Source organism: Dendrobates tinctorius, unplaced genomic scaffold (genome assembly GCF_039654945.1).
Source record: "Dendrobates tinctorius isolate UK_male_01 unplaced genomic scaffold, ASM3965494v1 ptg000165l, whole genome shotgun sequence".
In the NCBI taxonomy this organism is placed as follows: Eukaryota; Metazoa; Chordata; class Amphibia; order Anura; family Dendrobatidae; genus Dendrobates; species Dendrobates tinctorius.
Window position 1 is genome coordinate 16,493,543 of NW_027361832.1, and position 18,958 is coordinate 16,512,500.

Here is an 18,958-nt window from a genome sequence, read left to right on the forward strand (position 1 = left end):
GTTTCTGTGAAAAGTTACAAGCCAAACTTGGCAAGTCATAGTGAGGAGACTTATAAGCCATGTCTGCTCTCTGAGAAATTAAATATGCAAATTGTCTCTTCAGAGAGGAAGAGGAATAGAACTCTAACTTTACCTAGTGGAAGCAGAGATCCTAAAAGTCAATATTGACTTTTTAATGAGACTTGCAATATGACTTGGGATAAAAGCCAAACCAGAATCTCAATTTGTAGACACAGTGTTTCGGGGTGTTGCCCCCTCATCAGTGCAAAGCATGAGATCTGACATTACTAGGTGAGAGGCTCTAGAATGGGATCTAAGGGATAATGTGCATGATATTGACTTTTAGGATCACTGCTTCCAATAGGTAGAGCTACTGTTCTAATCCTCTTCCTCTCTGACGATACATAAAAATTCTTCACTATTCAAAACCAAAGTACATTAGATATAGTGACACATAAGCATCCATACACATAAATGGTTTCATACTTACCACTAATACAAGTTAGCAATTTTTGTTTCTTCTGAAAAGGCAAATAGACTCCTAAGAAATAGGCAGGAATTCCAGACAGCACAATTCCAATGCCGATTAGTGAATTTATAGCATCACTATAGAGCGGAACAATAACAAGGAAAAGACTGCAGATGCAATACACAACCGGAAAGAAGAGACTGACCTGTAATACAAAGCATCAAAAACTCATAGTGGACACACAGCCTTAATGTGTTGTCTCATCATCATGTAAAGGAAAAATTCCAAACTTTGCAATATACTTGTTTTTAAAAATCCACTCTATTCACACAAAAATCGAGGAATGTTTAACTGTATTATCACCTGCTCATTGCATATGTTGTTACAGTCTATCAGAAATGGCCGGTCTCGTAGGCACGGACCACAATGCTTATGAGCTTTTTCCAATACAGTTTGCACCATGTGCTGTGAAGCTGACTGGATGACCGGGCATGGACCATCTCAGTGCCACTACGTTCCTCCAGTGCTGCAAAGGCAAAGTTGTCTTTGCTAGAAGAATCTATGAACGCACAGCTGGTGCCACCAGTCCAAACTGTCTATCAATCAAGAGCACACTGCCCCTAAGGCCTCTTTCACACATCAGTTTTTTGCCTTCAGGCGCGATCCGGCTTTTTTTTGTAAAACCGGATCCGGCAAAATGCAATGCCGGATCCGGTTTTTCCCCATTGACTTGCATTAGCGCCGGATCGTGCCGGATGGCATTGCGTTTCATCCGTTTTTTGCCGGATCCGGCAACTTGTCTCATTCCGGCGTCTGGAAAAAACGGCTACTGTAACGTTTTTTGTCTCCGGCGAAAAAGCCGGAAGCGCCGGATCCGGCGCTTCCAGCTTTTTGCTACAATGAAAGTCTATGGGCGCCGGAATGCACCGGATCCAGAAAAAGACGGATCCAGCCACCGGATCCGGTTTTTTTAAGTCTGCGCATGCTCAGATCCAATTGGCCAGCCGCCAGGAACAGAGACGGATCCAGCAAAAAACCGGATCCGTTTCTACAGTTCTCCAAAATTTATGCCGGATCCGTTTTTTCTAAAAAAAGCCGGATCCTGCCTGACGGCAAAAAACTGATGTGTGAAAGTATCCTAAGCAAGAAGGAAGTCGTGAGGCAAGGGAGCAAAGAGCTCCAGAAGAATGAAGATGTGAACAGTGCACCTCTTTTGAATTTTCTAACTTGATTTCCCCCAATGACTTAGCCAAATCAATAATATAGTCCTAGAAAACCCCTTCAACCTTCATTAGCTTGCAGTACATACCCTTTCACTACCTAATGATGCCGTACGTTATAGATTTTCCTGCTCTGATAATGATCTCTTCATGCTTTCCCTATGAATTAAGTATTACCTTCACCGGACGTGTCCTTTCAGGTTGTGTGATTCTCAATACTATCAGTCCAGCAATAGACAGTCCGACAAACAACCAGTAGCTGAAGCTGTAGTAGTTGATCAACTGGAAAACATCTTCCACAAATAGATATAATAAAGCCATCACTCCCTGGAAGACAAGACTATATTGTCATGACTGATGATTAAATCTTTTCTATATGGAATACAGCAGGACATTATAACGCAGATATATCTATTTGTGGTCTGTGGGACGCTGAAGAATAAACTTTACGGGCATTGTAGTGGCTGCGTGTAGTATAGTAGTTGATGTACGTATGTGGCAATGTTGACCATCAGCTATTTACATAGAAGGGCAAGATAGTACACTTCAAAAAAGTGTCCAGCATTTCCAAACAGAATAAAGCAAGTGTGAACAGGTGAAAACTACTATGACTGCATGGTATGCAAAAAAAAGTATGTATGTAAGGCAAGTATGTATGCGTTATGCACAGTCCGGGGCAGAACCCATCTAGTGGGTGCAGCCTCACTCCATACACGTGTGTGGAGTGCGGCTGCGTCCACTAGACTGCTGTGCACACTGCACGGTTTCCTCGCTAGATGAGGTATAGAGCGTGGCAGCGCCGACTAGACGGGCTCTGCCCGGGAGCATGGATAACGCATACATACCCGCCAATCCCAGCACAAAAACTGGAGAATCCTTACAGCGCCTAATGAACACAGAGTGATGGCAGACATCAATTTATACCGGACAACACCTTTAAATTTGTAAGCTTTTAGCCAAAGAGAGTCATGTCTGATAATGTTTGGGTCCCATCAAAGAAAGGAATGCTTTGTTGTGGATGATGGGCTCTCATGAACTGACCAATTTATGCGCTAAATACCTTCTTGTTTTATAGGTGTATTTTATATAGCAGTAATGCAGCACAAATTTCATACATTCAGTGTTTGCATACATCTTACTGCTTAGAAATAAGCGAATAAAAGGCCCAACATGGGCAAGCATAAGGATATAAGTGAGCATCTCCAAAATGGCGGATGTGAAATGGTGCCAGTTCTGTGAGTGCATGTAAGTCTTATTGGTTGCAATGGCTTTTATTTAATGTATTCTTGTGCTAATAGTTCATTAGTCTGTTTTTGATAAAACGTATCTTACATTAAAAAGAAGAGCAGGAACAGGAGTGAAATTTTGCAGGTGAATCAGACTCAGACTTGCTGGCAGGTGGCCTTCACGTGCTCCAACATAAAAGAGTCTACGAGAATCAAAATACATTACTACATATCACCTTAGTATAAACAGTATAATGTGATAGATACTGTAAAAAGTCTATTTTACAGAGAAAAAGCTTTTAGCAATGAGCGCACATTTTATATACGTTTTATATACATTCTAGTTTTAACAAATTCACAAAACTGTATACATTGATACCTTTGGTGAAAAAGTCCGCTTTGGTGTTCTTCTTAAATCACCATTTGGAATTTTCTGCTAATTAGATTTAGGTGTTCAGAGGTCAGACTGTGCACTGGGTCTTCTCCTCCCTGCCTGGGTTTCCCCGACTCGTCCACCTGTCTCTGGTCTGTGAATGACAGGTCGCTGCTTATTCAGTAACCTGCCTCCACTATTTGAAATCTCCTCTTCAAACAGAAGAGGTAGGGTGTGGGGCCGGGTAATCACAGACGGGGAGGAGGAGTCCCAGTGCACAGTCCGGCTCCTCTGCACCGAAATGTAATTAGTAGAAAACTTCAAATGGTTATTAAAGAAGAATAACAAAGCAGATTTCTTCACCAAAGATATCAATATGATCAATATTACAGTGGCATTACAGCCATGTCTGTACTTGACATTACAATATCATGCTGATAAGTTCTCTTTCAAGCACCACTACAGCATTTTTTTTTATTTTAACGCTATAGTGTCACTAATCTAAGTTTTCCACCCCTAATCTTATACTCACTAGCCACCATCGTCGTCTGTTCTTGGCCCTGCTCTGATCTCCTGCAGTTTGTGACCTGCTCGATCGCTCCAGTATTTGCTGTGTGTACTTGAGGTCGCAACTCAATATAAGTCTATGAGAGCCGTATTGAGTCCAGAACGAGACTCCCATAGACTTACATGTAGAGCTTGTGATCCTTATCTCTTACTTCAAGTCAATCAGAAGTTGCAGTCACAAGAAGGTGTTGGGGGACTGGAGCGCCCCCACAAACAGCTGAAGACAGCAGCTAATAAATATAAGACTAGGATGAGGAAACTTAGATTAGTAGCACCACAACAGTGCTACAATAGCATAAACCACTGGAGTGATAATTTAATCTGCATTCCTACGTGTGTGTGTGTAGGGAAGGTGACCGGACGGACGGACGGACTTGTCAGAATAGAGAAAGGAAGGTTTGCACAGTTTAGACAGGTGTCAGTTATTACAGTGGAGAAACAGCTAGGAAAGTGTAGTGGACGTGCAGTACCTTTGGTTGACCATTAGAGGGCAGGGAGGAGTGTGAGCATAGGACTTGACATCAGCTTAGGGCTTAAGAAACCGTTGGTCATGGGGGGCGGAGTCAGAGGGAACCGGGAAAGCTATAAATTTGACAGGAGGGTTCCAGAAAGTTCCAGTCCCCAGGGGGAGCTCAAGTGACAGGAAGACTGCGACAGTTTGTGCACTGTGAGGAAAGCTAAACCAGGGGGACTGAGGAGAGAGGAAGTCAGGGGGGTGGTCCTGACACAAGGTACCGCAATATAGACGAGGCACAGAGGTGAAGCATACCGTATTAAGGAAGACGACTGACCAGTAAAATTACTGTTGGTTTACGGGCCTAAGGCAGCCACAGTTACGGACCTGTCAGGAGCGTCAATAAGTGAAGAAGGGACGGTGCGTACATGTACGTCCCTGGTGTGAAAGTACGGTGTGCATAACGGGCCCTAGAAACGGAGGGCCGTGAAGTGAAGTGCGGTGTACTCCTGAGGCGGTCATGCGGACAGTGAGTGAATAAACTTGGACCTGTTGTACCCGACACTTGCCTCCATCATGTCTCTGTTACGTCTCTGTGCGGTAAAAGAGGGACCACCACCCAGTCCGGCCCACAAACCCTACATTTGGCGTAGTCGGCAGGATCGCCGCTGCTAATACGTCATCTTCTGCGGCAGGCCTGCCCCAAGGGATGGAAAAAGACTCAGACTGCTCTGTGTGGATTATAAGCACCTGTGGAATACAAATCACCCACCTGTGGATTACAAATCGGGAACGCTGTGGAGGACCCACGTTGTTAACAGAGGATCCGGGGCGGTACCAGGTACTGTGCAGGATGGCGGTGTTACTTCAACGCAGAGGAGGGGCCCGGGTGTTTACAGTTGTTCAGAATGGACTGGGACCCCCTCCAAGGTACCCCAGGAGGAGCGGTATGTACCCGGAGGCCGACGCTCCCATACACTGGATCCTGGCAGATGGGTGGAGAGGCCTGCCAACGCCCCACCCAGCAGAGGGAGTGGCACAGAGGAAAAGCTTGGCTGCAGCTACTTGGCGCCATTCAACTGCTGCCCAATGGACAGTATGAGACGCTGCGGGTGTCGAGGCATCGGGCGCCTGGAGTGGCGATGGCGGCGGGAGGTTGAGATTCGCCAGAAAACGTCCCCCTCAGAGCCACGGGCAGGCAGCTGGATGTTGAGTGGAGAAGCGGAGCTTGTGCGGAACCAGCGGGAGCAGCCACCGAAGTTACCAGCAGAGAGCCTCCCTGCGGAGCCCCTGAGCCTGGAGGTTAGCCACGCCCGATGGCAGGGTGAAGAGCGGAGACAGCGGGAAGAGCCGCGTGATGACGTGACGGAGGCCACGGCGCCGGGGAAGGTGAGAGTTCCCCCGCCCCGACAGTGACTCCGCAAGCGGCTCCTACCATTCAGCTGCAGCACGCGGCACCCTGTGTTTCCGGGAGTCTGGCTAAGGAGGGCCCTACCATCTATGCAGAATTGAGCAGGGCCTCCGCTTCTGGTTCTGAACCGCTGCCCCCGGTGCCACCGGTGCAGAGTCTGACCAAAGAAGATGCCGTTGCGTCCCCTCTGTCACTAGTGACCTCATCTTCAAAGTCGGCTGCTACCCCGGCTCCGGCTGAAACTTTAGGTGCGGCCTGCCCTGCGGCCGCGGTTATCTCGGTGCTGGAACCGACTGCGGCCTGTTTTACAGGCCCCGTGGCCCAATCCTCTGAGAACACGGCTGCTCCCACCCGCCACCCGGCCCCAGCAGCTGCTGGGCCGCTGACATCATCGGCCGCCTCTGCCCCGCTCACTTCTTTGGCAGAGCCCCGCCCACCGGACTCCCGAGCTTGCAGTGTACCCTCCGTTTGGGTTGCGGAGGTTATCAAGAAGAAGAAGGCCCGGGAGCAGGAGATATGGAACCTGCTCCATGCAAAGGGAGAGGCTGGTATGGCGGCAATGAGATCTTTGGGGCGGCTCGTGTATACGAACATCGCCAAAGGATACGGATTCATACGGGATCTTGCGACTGGCCAGAAGGTTTATATAAACGTTACCTCTATTTGTCATGGCCGAGCTTTGCAAGAGGGGGATCTGGTGTCTTATTATAAAGAACACTGCCCCCGCGGTTACTATGCGGTAGCCGTGCTTGCAGAGCCTGAAGAACACGTGCACCCGTAAAGAGAACTTTTGCGGACACTCTTGGTATCCCGGGAAATCCATGGCTGTGGGGCCCCTTACTACTGACCAACAGAAGGTGGATTGAACTGTCAGGAGTTCGATGCACCGTTGTGCAGGTTATAAGGACAGTTGCGTTTTGAGTGAAGATTTTTCTTGTTTCCTATTTGTTGTTTAACTGTTGCGACTATCTCCTTTTTCTTTCTTTCTTCTTTCTAAGTTCCTTTTATAAGAAAGTATACTTAAATATGTGGCCTGACAGAGCGGGGATACGTAGAAGAGAGAGAGTGTCCATGTCTAAGGAAGGGGGGAAGAAGACATGTGATGTTTGTTATAATACGTTGGTTTTAAAGCATTAGTAAAAAGAAAAAAAAAATGTAAAAATGGGGTACTTGTGATATTGTAAAGTTGTTTGCTATATAATATGCACAAGAAAATGCAACAGGTCCGGGTAAGAGAGGGTCTGAGCGACCAAAGGGAAGTGTGAGATCCGAAGGGGGTCTATGTGTTGAGAAGGTCATAGAATCATAGAATCGTAGAGTTGGAAGGGACCTCCTGGGCCATCTGGTCCAACCCCCTGCTCAAAGCAGGATTCGCTAAATCATCCCAGTCAGATGTCTGTCCAGCCTCTGTTTGAAGACTTCCATTGAAGGAGAACTCACCACTTCTCGTGGCAGCCTGTTCCACTCATTGATCACTCTAACTGTCAAAAAGAGGTCTGGGAGACCGAGACACCGACCATGACGTGTAACCAAAAGAAAGGCAAAGAGATGGAAGACGTGAGAAGACAGTCGTCCTAGGTCAGGTCCCTGACACCACGGACACCCCTGAAGGAAGAAGGCGGACGCCAACAATGATCTGGTAGGTGTAAGGCCTCGATCATGGCATACCGGATAGTGGAAGGTGACAGAAGGGGAGAGTAGGGGAAGGTACACGCCGGAAAGAGAATCCAGGTGTACTTAGCCCAATTTGAAAGACGTTGTCATGTGGCATGCGCGCTGGCGAGTAGCAGTAGGCTGCTCGGAGCATGGTGCTCCCGGTTTGGTTCAGCCCCCGCGGGTATTGGGTTTGGCCCAACAGCTGGTCCGACAACAGAAGGTAGGGTAAGCTTCAGAACGACGAAGGCAGGGATTGCGATTGTCGAGGATGACAATAGACAAAGGAAGGGGAGTGTAGGGAAGGTGATCTGACGGACGGACTTGTCAGAATAGAGAAAGGAAGATTTGCACAGTTTAGACAGGTGTCAGTTATTACAGTGGGGAAACAGCTAGGAAAGTGTAGTGGACGTGCAGTACCTTGGGTTGACCATTAGAGGGCAGGGAGGAGTGTGAGCATAGGACTTGACATCAGCTTAGGGCTTAAGAAACCGTTGGTCATGGGGCGGAGTCAGAGGGAACCGCATAGAGGTGAAGCATACCGTATTAAGGAAGACGACTGACCAGTAAAATTACTGTTGGTTTACGGGCCTAAGGCGGCCACAGTGACGGACCTGTCAGGAGCGTCAATAAGTGAAGAAGGGACGGTGCGTACATGTTCGTCCCTGGTGTGAAAGTACGGTGTGCATAACGGGCCCTAGAAACGGAGGGCCGTGAAGTGAAGTGCGGTGTACTCCTGAGGCCGTCAGGCGGACAGTGAGTGAATAAACTTGGACCTGTTGTACCCGACACTTGCCTCCATCATGTCTCTGTTGCGTCTCTGTGCGGTAAGAGAGGGACCACCCCCCAGTCCGGCCCACAAACCCTACATGTGCACCGAGTGCCGTTGTACTTATACGGTAGCGTTGTGGGTGCACTCTGATTCCTGGCTCTCTACACTAATACACCCAGAAGTGAGAGGCTTCAGACAGGAAGTAGGGTCAGAGCATACTTGCACCAAAACTTTGTTTGTTTCCTCCAATATCAGTGCGCACATGCAGTAACGTGGATTTAGTTCAGGCAGCAGGGATGCCATCAGGGCATTACTGCCCTTACTGCTGTATGGGGCCCGATGAGCAGAAGGAAAGAGGGTTTGTCCGGACATAGTCCGGAACCCCCTCTTGTGCTTCTACTCACTGGGCCCCAGGGTGCAGATAGGCTTCCCGAAGCTCCCTAAAACAACTGTGCAGGTCAAAGGGAGTCCCCCCGCCTCTTGTGACTCACTAGTGACAGTGCGTACGTGATGACATCATTGTTTACACCCTGCATGTACTTGCACCACTTGCCAGGAGGACACCAAAAGTGGAGCGGCAGGGGGTTGTATGAGAGGTAGGTATGAAAGTCCTTTTTTTTTAAAAATAAAATTAATTAAATGGGTGTGTGAGAGCAAACGATGGCGAAATGGGTGTGGGGAACTGGGGACAGCAAATGACGATGAATTGAGGGTGTGGGGATAATGATAGATTGAGAATGGGGTTGGGGAATAACAAATAATTATCTGAGAGTGCAGGACGATGGACAGTGAATGATGATGGCTTGGGGGTGGGGAACTGGGGACAGAAAATAATGATGGATTGAGGGTGGTGGACTGAGGACAGCAAATAATGATGGATTGGGTGGGAAATGAGGGACAGCAAATAATGATGGATTAAGGGTGGGAGACAGTGAATGATTATAGATTATAGATTGAGGTGGGGTAGTGCACATAATGATGAATTGGGTGGGAGACAGCAAATCATGAATTGAGGGTGGGGAGAGTAAATAATGATGAAATGAGGGTGGGAGAGTAAATGATGATGTATTGAGACTGGGTGATGGGGCACAGTAAATAATGTTGAATTGAAGGTGAGGGACAACAAATGATAATGAATTGGGGGTGGGGAGTGCAAAAATGCTGCTATCTTGAGGATGGGGGACACCAAATGATGATGAAGTGGGGGTGGGAGAGAGGACATAAAATTGGGGTGGAGGGGGACATGTAAATGTAATGAATCAGGGCAGCAGGATGTACAGAGCGGTGGGCATTGAGAATGCAGGAGTGTGACTGGTATTGAATTGGGGAAAGAGTAGAGGTGATAATTAATTTATATATTTATTGGGTGGGAAAAGTGGCTATATATAGTTAGTGGGGGCACAGTGGTGGATTACAATTTGTATTTGGAATGGTGGGTTGCATAATAACTAATTATATATTAATGGTGGGTACAAGTCTGTATTCAGCTGCATAGTGTATGGGTTGAGGTAGCAAGTTGGGAATGAGCTCTGGAAGCTGTGCTTTAGATAACTATGTTATTTTATGCAGAGACAGAGTTCTGGCTGGAAGAAGTGGTGGCGGTGTGCGCTGGATGAAGAAGGAAAGCGAAGATGAAAGACTTCAACTAGAGAAGTCACTGATAAGTCACTGTATTACTTGTACATTTACACTATACTCTGTATACTATATGCATCGCTCCTGTGTATAATGTCAGTGGTGATTCCTGTATTACCTGTACACTGATGCTGTATGCAGAACTCCTGTGTATAATTTCAATGGTGGTCACTGTATTACCTGTACACTATATTCAAAACTCATGTGTATATTGTCACTGGTGATCACTGTATTACCTGTACACTGGCAATACATGCAGAGCTCCTGTGTATTATTTTACAGGTGGTTCCGGTATTACCTGCACACTGATGCTACAGTATATGCAGAGCTCATATGTATTATGTCACTGGTGATCCCTCTATTACCTGCACTCTGTACACCATATACAGATCTCCTCTGTATCATGGCACTTGTGTTCTGATCCTGAGGTGGTGGTATTTGTTCCTTGTATGTGGTATTATTTGGTTATTATATGGTGGTAATATGTGATCTGGCTATTGTTTGGTGGTATTTGTCCTTTGTATGTAGTATTATTTGGTCTTTATGTGGTGGTAATTTATGGTCTGGTCATGGTGTTGCGGTATTTATCTTCTATATCTGGAATAATTCGGTCACTAAGTGGTGGTATATGTGATCTGGTCGTGGTGTGGTGGTATTTGTTCCTTGTATGTAGTATTATTTGTTTGCTATGTGGTGGTAATATGTGGTCCAGCCATGGTGTGAAAGTATTTGTCCCTTGTATGTGATATTATTAATCATTTTAAAAAATGTATGTGACTCATTCCCTTAAAGAAATATACAGAAAAATATACCTAAAAAGAGTATTGGATATTTTAACAAATGTTTAATAGATTAAAGTAGAGTAGAACTCCAAAAGAGTCTCCTTGTCGTGGTGGCGACTTAAATTTTTTTTTGGCATAATCAAAAGCTGATGTTTATGTATTTGATATGGTGTTCGTCAAGAACTATGAATGTGTGCAGAAGTGGAGTTTTTCCAAGAATGTGTGGTGGGACTGTGGAAGGTTTTAGGGCTGGAGGCGGAGCTGGGGTGGAGCCTGGGCGGAGTCTCAAGGGGTCCAAACATTTCTCTAGTATGAGGCCCTGAAATTCCTGTTGGCATCCCTGCTGGCATGTGAGCAGTTTCAATCAAGATCAGGGAAAGAGCTCAATATACAAATTGATGAGTGTAACGTACAGTACACCGTGTCCTTGGCCACACCATGGTGCATCAAAGTGCCTTAATTTGCATATGAAATAAAAGTATATTTTTCTGCCACTAAAGTACTATAATAAATACTGCTAATATGATTTTCATAAGGACTAAGATCCCTATATAAATATTTAATAGTTTAATTTGTATTTTGGGGGTGACTGACTTCCTTTATATACAAGCAAGGCTAATGCTGCCGTAAGCTTAGATAGTCTCTTACCTTGAAGCGGCAATTACAGATGCGTTAAGTCCACCATAACAAGACATCGCCACTGCTATTGGAATAAGCCATTTAGCATGACCAAGCACTTCATTTCCAAATGTCTGTAAAAACAATAATGTCAGACTTGCTACCACCGGGATGATTATAATATTAATAATCTCCATTATTTTATGCAATGTTTATGAAGAATTACCACAGCCACTGCGTCACTTGTGAGAACAGCTGCCATATCCAGAACCACATAGTATGCAACATTGGTCAGCAGGTATATAACGGTAACTATCGGCATTGAAATGGCAATAGCAACAGGGAGGTTCCTGAAGAAAACAAAATTATAAAAACTATTTATAAAAAAGCAATGGATTAAATTGAATGTGAAGATTCATCAGATACACATATCATTAATATACTAGATCATTATCAAATTGAATTACATTAATCAAATATAATTGGGTGAATACTAATTAAAGGGTTTATAGATTCTAATGGAGCCTACAAGTATCCATAAAAGATGTAAACTTTCTGCCGCTATTTTCCCTTTTACATGACTAACTATGATTTCTGAAGAAAGGATTTAGGGAAAAAGTGAGAATATTTAATAATTAAAAAGGATTTGTCACAAAATTTCACGATATAAAGTACATAAGTAATTAAACAGATCCCTGATGAGGTCGGTGTACTTGCCTTGAAAAATGATGTCAGGATAACAAAATCCTGCTACTAAAAGAATCACGTTATGAGTCCATCTAAAGAATGAGAGAGCCCTTGAGTTCAAGTGTATTGAGAATCCCTACACCCAGCATGACTGACAGCTGCAGCTAGTACTGAGCAGTGTAAGTCCTTAGCAGCAGCGGGGCAGAGGAACCCTGAGGATCTTGTTAATCGAGCTGGGTAGAGAGACTGAGTTTAAAGAAAATCTATTGTTTCTGAGTAAAACACAAAAAGAATACGAGATTACATGATTTTCTCCTGTAAATTATGCAGCCCACATAATGGAGGAAGATACAGCTGTTTTTAACCCCTTAATTATCTATCCTTCATAAAGAGGGTTGGGTTTGTGATGGGTAATCAATGCTATGGGTAATAAAATACATATAGGTTGGTGTACAAACATTGGAACTTTTTTTCACTTGCAATGTGCCCTTAGATGCTTCTGTATCTTTGAGTAGAGAGAAAGTGACGGCAGGAACATGATCCATTTTTATTAATATGGATGAGGTGACAATTGATAGCTATGAATGTAGTGACTATGGCCTGCTATATGACCAATATTCACTATTAGTCACATTTCAATTGTGGTTCATGGGGATCTTCAGGGCACGATCATGCTTTTTCCGGCATGCATAGTAGAGCTGTACATAGAGTAGCTGAGATGTGCTACAACCTGGCTGACAAAGCAATGACGACGTGGTGTGAGTGTTTGGGGGATATTTTATCAGACGAGGTTACTTGGTACACCGAGTTTTCATGAATGAGGCAAGAACATAATGTGCATTTACAGGTGGTATCAAAGGGATCTTCAGAGCCGTGTTATAACCTGACTATCTGATCAATAAAGATGCCATGAGAGTGTTTTATTAGACAGGTTGATTGGGTGCAAGCTAAAAGACAGATCCATTGGCAACGAAAGTTAAAGAAAGGTTAGGTGATAGATGCAAATCAGTGTAGCTTTAAAAATGAATTGTACTGGCATACATAATACATTTTGTATGTACTGAAAATTAGGACCATATTATGATTTGGAGAATGACCTTTTAATCTGAGTCTCTAACTACATATACACAGAGGACAGCAGCAGTCACAACATAGAAGACTGTTAAGGGATTTACCTTTATTGCTGTGTAGTAATCGTAGGTATGCGGGATGCAGTGACGAGACGGGAGGCGGAATGAACTTTAAAATGTAACATATATATATATATACACTCACTGGCCACTTTATTAGGTACACCATGCTAGTAAGGGGTTGGACCCCCTTTTGCCTTCAGAACTGCCTCAATTCTTCGTGGCAGAGATTTAACAAGGTGCTGGAAGCATTCCTCAGAGATTTTGGACCATATTGACATGATGGCATCACACAGTTGGCGCAGATTTGTCGGCTGCACATCCCTGATGCGAATCTCCCGTTCCACCACATCCCAAAGATGCTCTATTGGATTGAGATCTGGTGACTGAGGAGGCCATTTGAGTACAGTAAACTCATTGTCATGTTCAAGAAACCAATCTGAGATGATTCGAGCTTTATGACATGGCGCATTATCCTGCTGAAAGTAGCCATCAGATGTTGGGTACATTGTGGTCATAAAGGGATGGACATGGTCAGCAACAATACTCAGGTAGGCTGTGGCGTTGCAACGATGCTCAATTGGTACCAAGGGGCCCAAAGAGTGCCCAGAAAAAATTCCCCACACCATGACACCACCACCACCAGCCTGAACCGTTGATACAAGGCAGGATGGATCCATGCTTTCATGTTGTTTACGCCAAATTCTGACCCTACCATCCGAATGTCACAGCAGAAATCGAGACTCATCAGACCAGGCAACGTTTTTCCAATCTTCTACTGTCCAATTTCGATGAGCTTGTGCAAATTGTAGCCTCAGTTTCCTGTTCTTAGCTGAGAGGAGTGGTACCCAGTGTGGTCTTCTGCTGCTGTAGCCCATCTGCCTCAAAGTTCGACGCACTGTGCGTTCAGAGATGCTCTTCTGCCTACCTTGGTTGTAACGGGTGGCAATTTGAGTCACTGTTGCCTTTCTATCAGCTCGAACCAGTCTGCCCATTCTCCTCTGACCTCTGGCATCAACATGGCATTTCCGGCCACAGAACTGCTGCTCACTGGATTTTTTTTCTTTTTCGGATCATTCTCTGTAAACCCTAGAGATGGTTGTGCGTGAAAATCCCAGTAGATCAGCAGTTTCTGAAATTCTCAGACCAGCCCTTCTGGCACCAACAATCATGCCACGTTCAAAGGCACTCAAATCACCTTTCTTCCCCATACTGATGCTCGGTTTGAACTGCAGGAGATTGTCTTGACCATGTCTACATGCCTAAATGCACTGAGTTGCCGCCATGTGATTGGCTGATTAGAAATTAAGTCTTAACACACAGTTGGACAGGTGTACCTAATAAAGTGGCCAGTGAGTGTATATATATATATATATATATATATATATATATATATATATATATATATAAACAAAAAGGAAATCCAGCAAGAACTCAGCATACCAGGGTTGGAGTAAAATGATGCTTTTCTTTATTTCTTCAACAAGGTAAAAAAACGACCCACAAGGATCAGAAACCAGAGTGCATGGCAGAAATGAACGCAAATGGGACTATGCGTTTCGGCGGCTTAATCCGCCTTCTTCACGGTCCAAACCTTAGCTTCTGAGTTTGGGCTCCCTCTGGTGGTTACTACTGGTGATGGAGCTGGTCAGGTTGACAAAAGTCAATCACCTGAAGAGGATGATTGGAGGTCAGGTGTTACAGACTGGGAAGATTTAAGTGAGCAACCTTCCCTCAATTGTTGCTGGTGATTTGGTTTCTTCCTGTGCATTTGGAAGTCTGCCTGCCTGCTTGATCCTGCATCATTCAGATAAGTTATTTGTTTGCTGGAATCTTTTTGCATTTGATCCAGTTTTTGCCTTTCTCTGATTTCTGCTTTGCTGGTGTGGGTCAGCCTTGTTTCCTGCTGGGACCTGTGCTGGACCCCGTGCCATATGCCACAGCTCATGTCAGTGTGTTCAGTATTGCTGGTCCTCTGCTATATCAGTATCTTTTGTTTTGCTTCCAGTTCACACCAGAATTCTGATCTAGTGTGGGAGAGGTCGTGTGGCCTCTGTATTTTTGCATATCAGACGTGTTGGATTTTTCTTAGGGTTTTTTGCGTGATTGCAGACAGTATCTTTCCTGTCCTGTTCTATCTAGACAGTTTGGGCCCCATCATTTGCTTACTCTATTTTCTACCTGTGCTTGTGCCTCATCTTGTCTCACCGGCAATATATGTCTGGGGGCTATCTATTCCTTTGGGGTTCTACTCCAGGGCAGTTTAGCTGTCCCCTATCTTGCTTTAGGTTTAGTTACTTCTTTGGCTGTGCCGAGGCGTCTAGGGCATCGTAGGTACGTCCCACGGCTAATTCTAGTTGTGCTGTCAGTTTAGGGTCTGCAATCCGCTTAGTTACCAACCTTTCTGGCTATCTGGTTGCCTAGCCTATTTTCCAGCTATCCTCCTTGGTTACCTAATCATAACAGAGTGAGGCGGTAGCGGCTGCGGGTGGCGGCGGACAGGCCGCGGGCTGGAGTGAGATGGCGGCAGCCGCGGGCTGGAGTGAGATGGCGGCAGCCGCGGGTTGTGGTGGACAGGCCGCAGCCGCGGACTGAAGTGAAGCAGCAACAGCCGCAGGCAGCAGCGGACAGGTCTCAGCCACGATCTGGAGTCTGGTGATAGCGACCGCGGGTGGCAGCGGGCAGGCCGCAACGGCGGGCTGGAATCTGGCGGCCGCTATGAGCGCGCACGGATGGTCGGTGTTCCTCTGCTGGATGGCTTGGTGCCATCTCCCTTCTGTCCACGGTGAGTCTCCCTTCAGTCTCTGCAGTTGCTGCTCTCCTCTCTCGTTTCTGGCTCTGGCTCTTGCTCTGGCTCTCTGGTGCCCTCTAGCTGCCTTGCTCCTTCTCTCCTGCTCTGTCATCTGCATCTGCTGGCGTCCTCAGCCCTTTTTATACTAGCTCCTCCCCAACCTTTCTGGAACTCTCTGGGGTCCGTCTCCTAATAGTGTCCCCTGGAAACAAGTCCCTTAGGAACCTTGGTGACAGTCCCCTTGGTTCCGGCTCGGACACACAGCAGGGACACCTCCTCCTGCAGCTGCATCTTCTCTCCTTGCTGCTCTGTATTACACAGGAATCCATCTAGCCTTAAAGAGTAATCATTGTTTTAATTTTTATTCCATAAATCAATAGTACACATGAAAATAAGCAACTTTGTAATATATCTTATCCGAGAAATCTGCCTCTTTCTCCACCAGTACTGATCATTCATTCTCAAAATCCTCAATTCTGGGGTAAATCTGTGTTCAGTGAAGACAAATTTTAACATTACTAAGATAAAAGATGGCAGTTGCTACTGATAAGATTCTACATAGACGGGAGGGGATGGAGGAGGATGGAGCTCTGCGCATCTGGCTCCTCCCGTATCCACAGAATCTTATCAGTAGCCATCTTCTACCTCAGTAATGAAAAAATCTGTGTTCACTGAATACAGATTTTACTTCGGAATTGAAGATTTTGAGAGTGAATGATCAGTCCTGGTGGAGAAAGAAGCAGATTTCTCTGATAAGATGTATTACAAAGTTACATGTGTCCACTGTCCATGTGTATTATTGATTGATGAAATAAAAATTAAAATGACAGTTACTATTTAGGGAAGACAGCAGTACAGATCTCCCCTGTGTTCATATGCTGCACACAGTCTTCCCAACACATTGATATCATCAAGCTCACAAACAGCAGGTCTCACAAAGCTGTCATAATAGGGAGACAATGGAGAGCACTTCAGCTAAATCTAGTCCCGCTTTGTTAAACTCCAAAACTCCAAATGCTTCTTATCACTAAATTAGACATTTTCTAATACATGAGTCATTTTATGTTTTTCTTTTCCTTTATGAAGTTTCCCTTGAGCTAACAAATTTCACCAGCCTCGTCAGGTTAAAGTGATCTTTGAGTTTCAACTGATATTTACATTTATCACCTACCGAGAGAATTCAGAATCACAAACCTTTCTGGTATCTTAATTTCTTCTGTGACAAAGTTCAGTGTATCCCATCCAGAATAAGAAAAAAGTGCAGAATAGAGGGCAAGAGCCATAAATCCCACGTTAGTGGTTGAGCCTTGAAATGCAGCATGTAGATTATCAGTTTTACCTGGGAAGAGAACAATGAGCTTTAATTCAACTCCTTCAATGATCCCTGGTGTAAAGATTACATAGAGCACTTTGGTCTTGCTACATATAGTCTCTAACAAGTAGCATAACCCTTGATCTACCCGTGACTTGTCATGTAGCCGTTTTGGAGATGAAATTCATCTATAACAACCAAACAGCATTTAAGTCACAAGTAGTTCACAATTACATGTGGCCAGAGATGAGCGGGTAAACTGAATTAAGGATATAGCAAAAAATAGTAGAAAAGAGAGCGGCACTCACCGGGTGATGTAGTCAAGGCTTTATTATAAAAGCATATCAACAGGAGAATGGGTGCAAAAAGGAAATAGCAATGACGATCATTCCATGCTACAAGGTGCTTCCACAGGTTTCAACCTTGTAACCTGTGGAAGCGCCTTTGTAGCACGAAATGATCGTCGTTGCTATTTCCTTTTTGCACCCGTTCTCCCATTGATATGCTTTTATAATCACCCGGTGAGTGCCGTTCTCTTTTCTACTATTTTTTGCTATGTGGATTAGCTTATTTTCCATGAATGTGCACCTAAGGGTAAAACAGTTGTATTGCCGACTGAGTCTCTTTCATAGCGTATGATGGTTCGGATGTGTGGACTATTGTGATGGTGCTTGCCTTCTATTTCTGGACTTTGTAATGTTGAATATGTCAGCATTGCTGAAATTTCTCAAGAAATTCGATTTGCAGCAAATAAATTTACATGGGTCTCAATACTGGAAGAGGATGGGAGTCAGGGCGGAGAGAATTATATGGAACCCAACTCTGTCATACATAGTATCAATCATCTGCCTGTCTGTGTTCCATTTGGATCTTCTGATCTCTGATGACACATGGTGTACTGAGTGACCACCAATGAACAAGATGTAATAATCCATTTGATAAACTGGAATATGATATTGTTGCTGCTAGGCATTATTGGGATATCTGCTCGACCCTACAAAACAACATTAGTCCACTCTCTGATGCTTCTCTAGTGTGGAAAATGATGTAATGTTTGCTTTTTTGTGAATCGAATCTCAACGTTTTCAAATTTGGTGGAATCGCGAATTTCAAGAAATGCAACTTGAATTTGATAGTATCTCACAATGTGAAGATTGCCGTATAGCCCTAGCCTAGCATATTGTATGTTATAACTTTGAAAAATTTGAAATTTAGGACTCCAAATAGGTTTAATTATCAAAGATCATGCAGGCATATTTAGATATGGAAAGTGTGATTTCAAGGGACCTCGCTTATTAAAATGTCTGTCTTTGTTACAAGGGCATTATTTGGGGAGCCTGCTTAAGCAACTGCCCTGTACACAGTAGTTTTTCAATAATGATTTCTTCTTAACTCTTTTACTCTTTTCTTAATTCCTGCCTGGCATTTCATTTTAAGATGAAGATACTTAGTCCTCAGCTAGTTTTCGAGAGAATATTGGCAATATAAGGAATAGGCATAGGTGCCCTATTCATCTTGTTTAAAAGAGCCCTCCTATGGAGTTTTTAAAAAAAATACAGCTGTGTATATCTGTATGTAATGTAGTTTGTATTTGTTAATATACTCACCTACTGCCACCTTCTCCAGGATCCAGCACTGTTCCGCTTCTCGTATTAGTGATGTCACCGCTCTTCCAGGTCTTCGGCTCTCTCAATGCTTTATGCGTGAGCGTAAAGCCTCTTTTACAATATAGGTAAGTCTATGGATCATTGTTCTGCCACTTTTTAGGATTGCATTGTAAAAGCCACTTCTGAAGAGCAATTTTTATTACATGAAAAATAGAGTTGGAATGGGAATGGGAATTTTGGCCAATGTTTCT

The 18,958-nt window shown here is 44.6% G+C and overlaps 1 protein-coding gene across 1 annotated transcript in view; it reads right to left on the minus strand.

The window, feature by feature from the left end:
* LOC141053170 (Y+L amino acid transporter 2-like) overlaps nucleotides 1-18,958 on the minus strand; it is a 55,047-nt gene that overhangs the window by 7,329 nt on the left and 28,760 nt on the right. Inside the window, exons 4-9 of the mRNA XM_073550533.1 lie at nucleotides 16,983-17,127; nucleotides 11,407-11,530; nucleotides 11,211-11,314; nucleotides 3,022-3,118; nucleotides 1,867-2,016; nucleotides 491-674 (exon numbers count right to left, since the gene is read on the minus strand). Of these exons, the coding sequence (XP_073406634.1) occupies nucleotides 491-674; nucleotides 1,867-2,016; nucleotides 3,022-3,118; nucleotides 11,211-11,314; nucleotides 11,407-11,530; nucleotides 16,983-17,127 (804 nt within the window). The remainder of the gene's footprint in view (nucleotides 1-490; nucleotides 675-1,866; nucleotides 2,017-3,021; nucleotides 3,119-11,210; nucleotides 11,315-11,406; nucleotides 11,531-16,982; nucleotides 17,128-18,958) is intronic.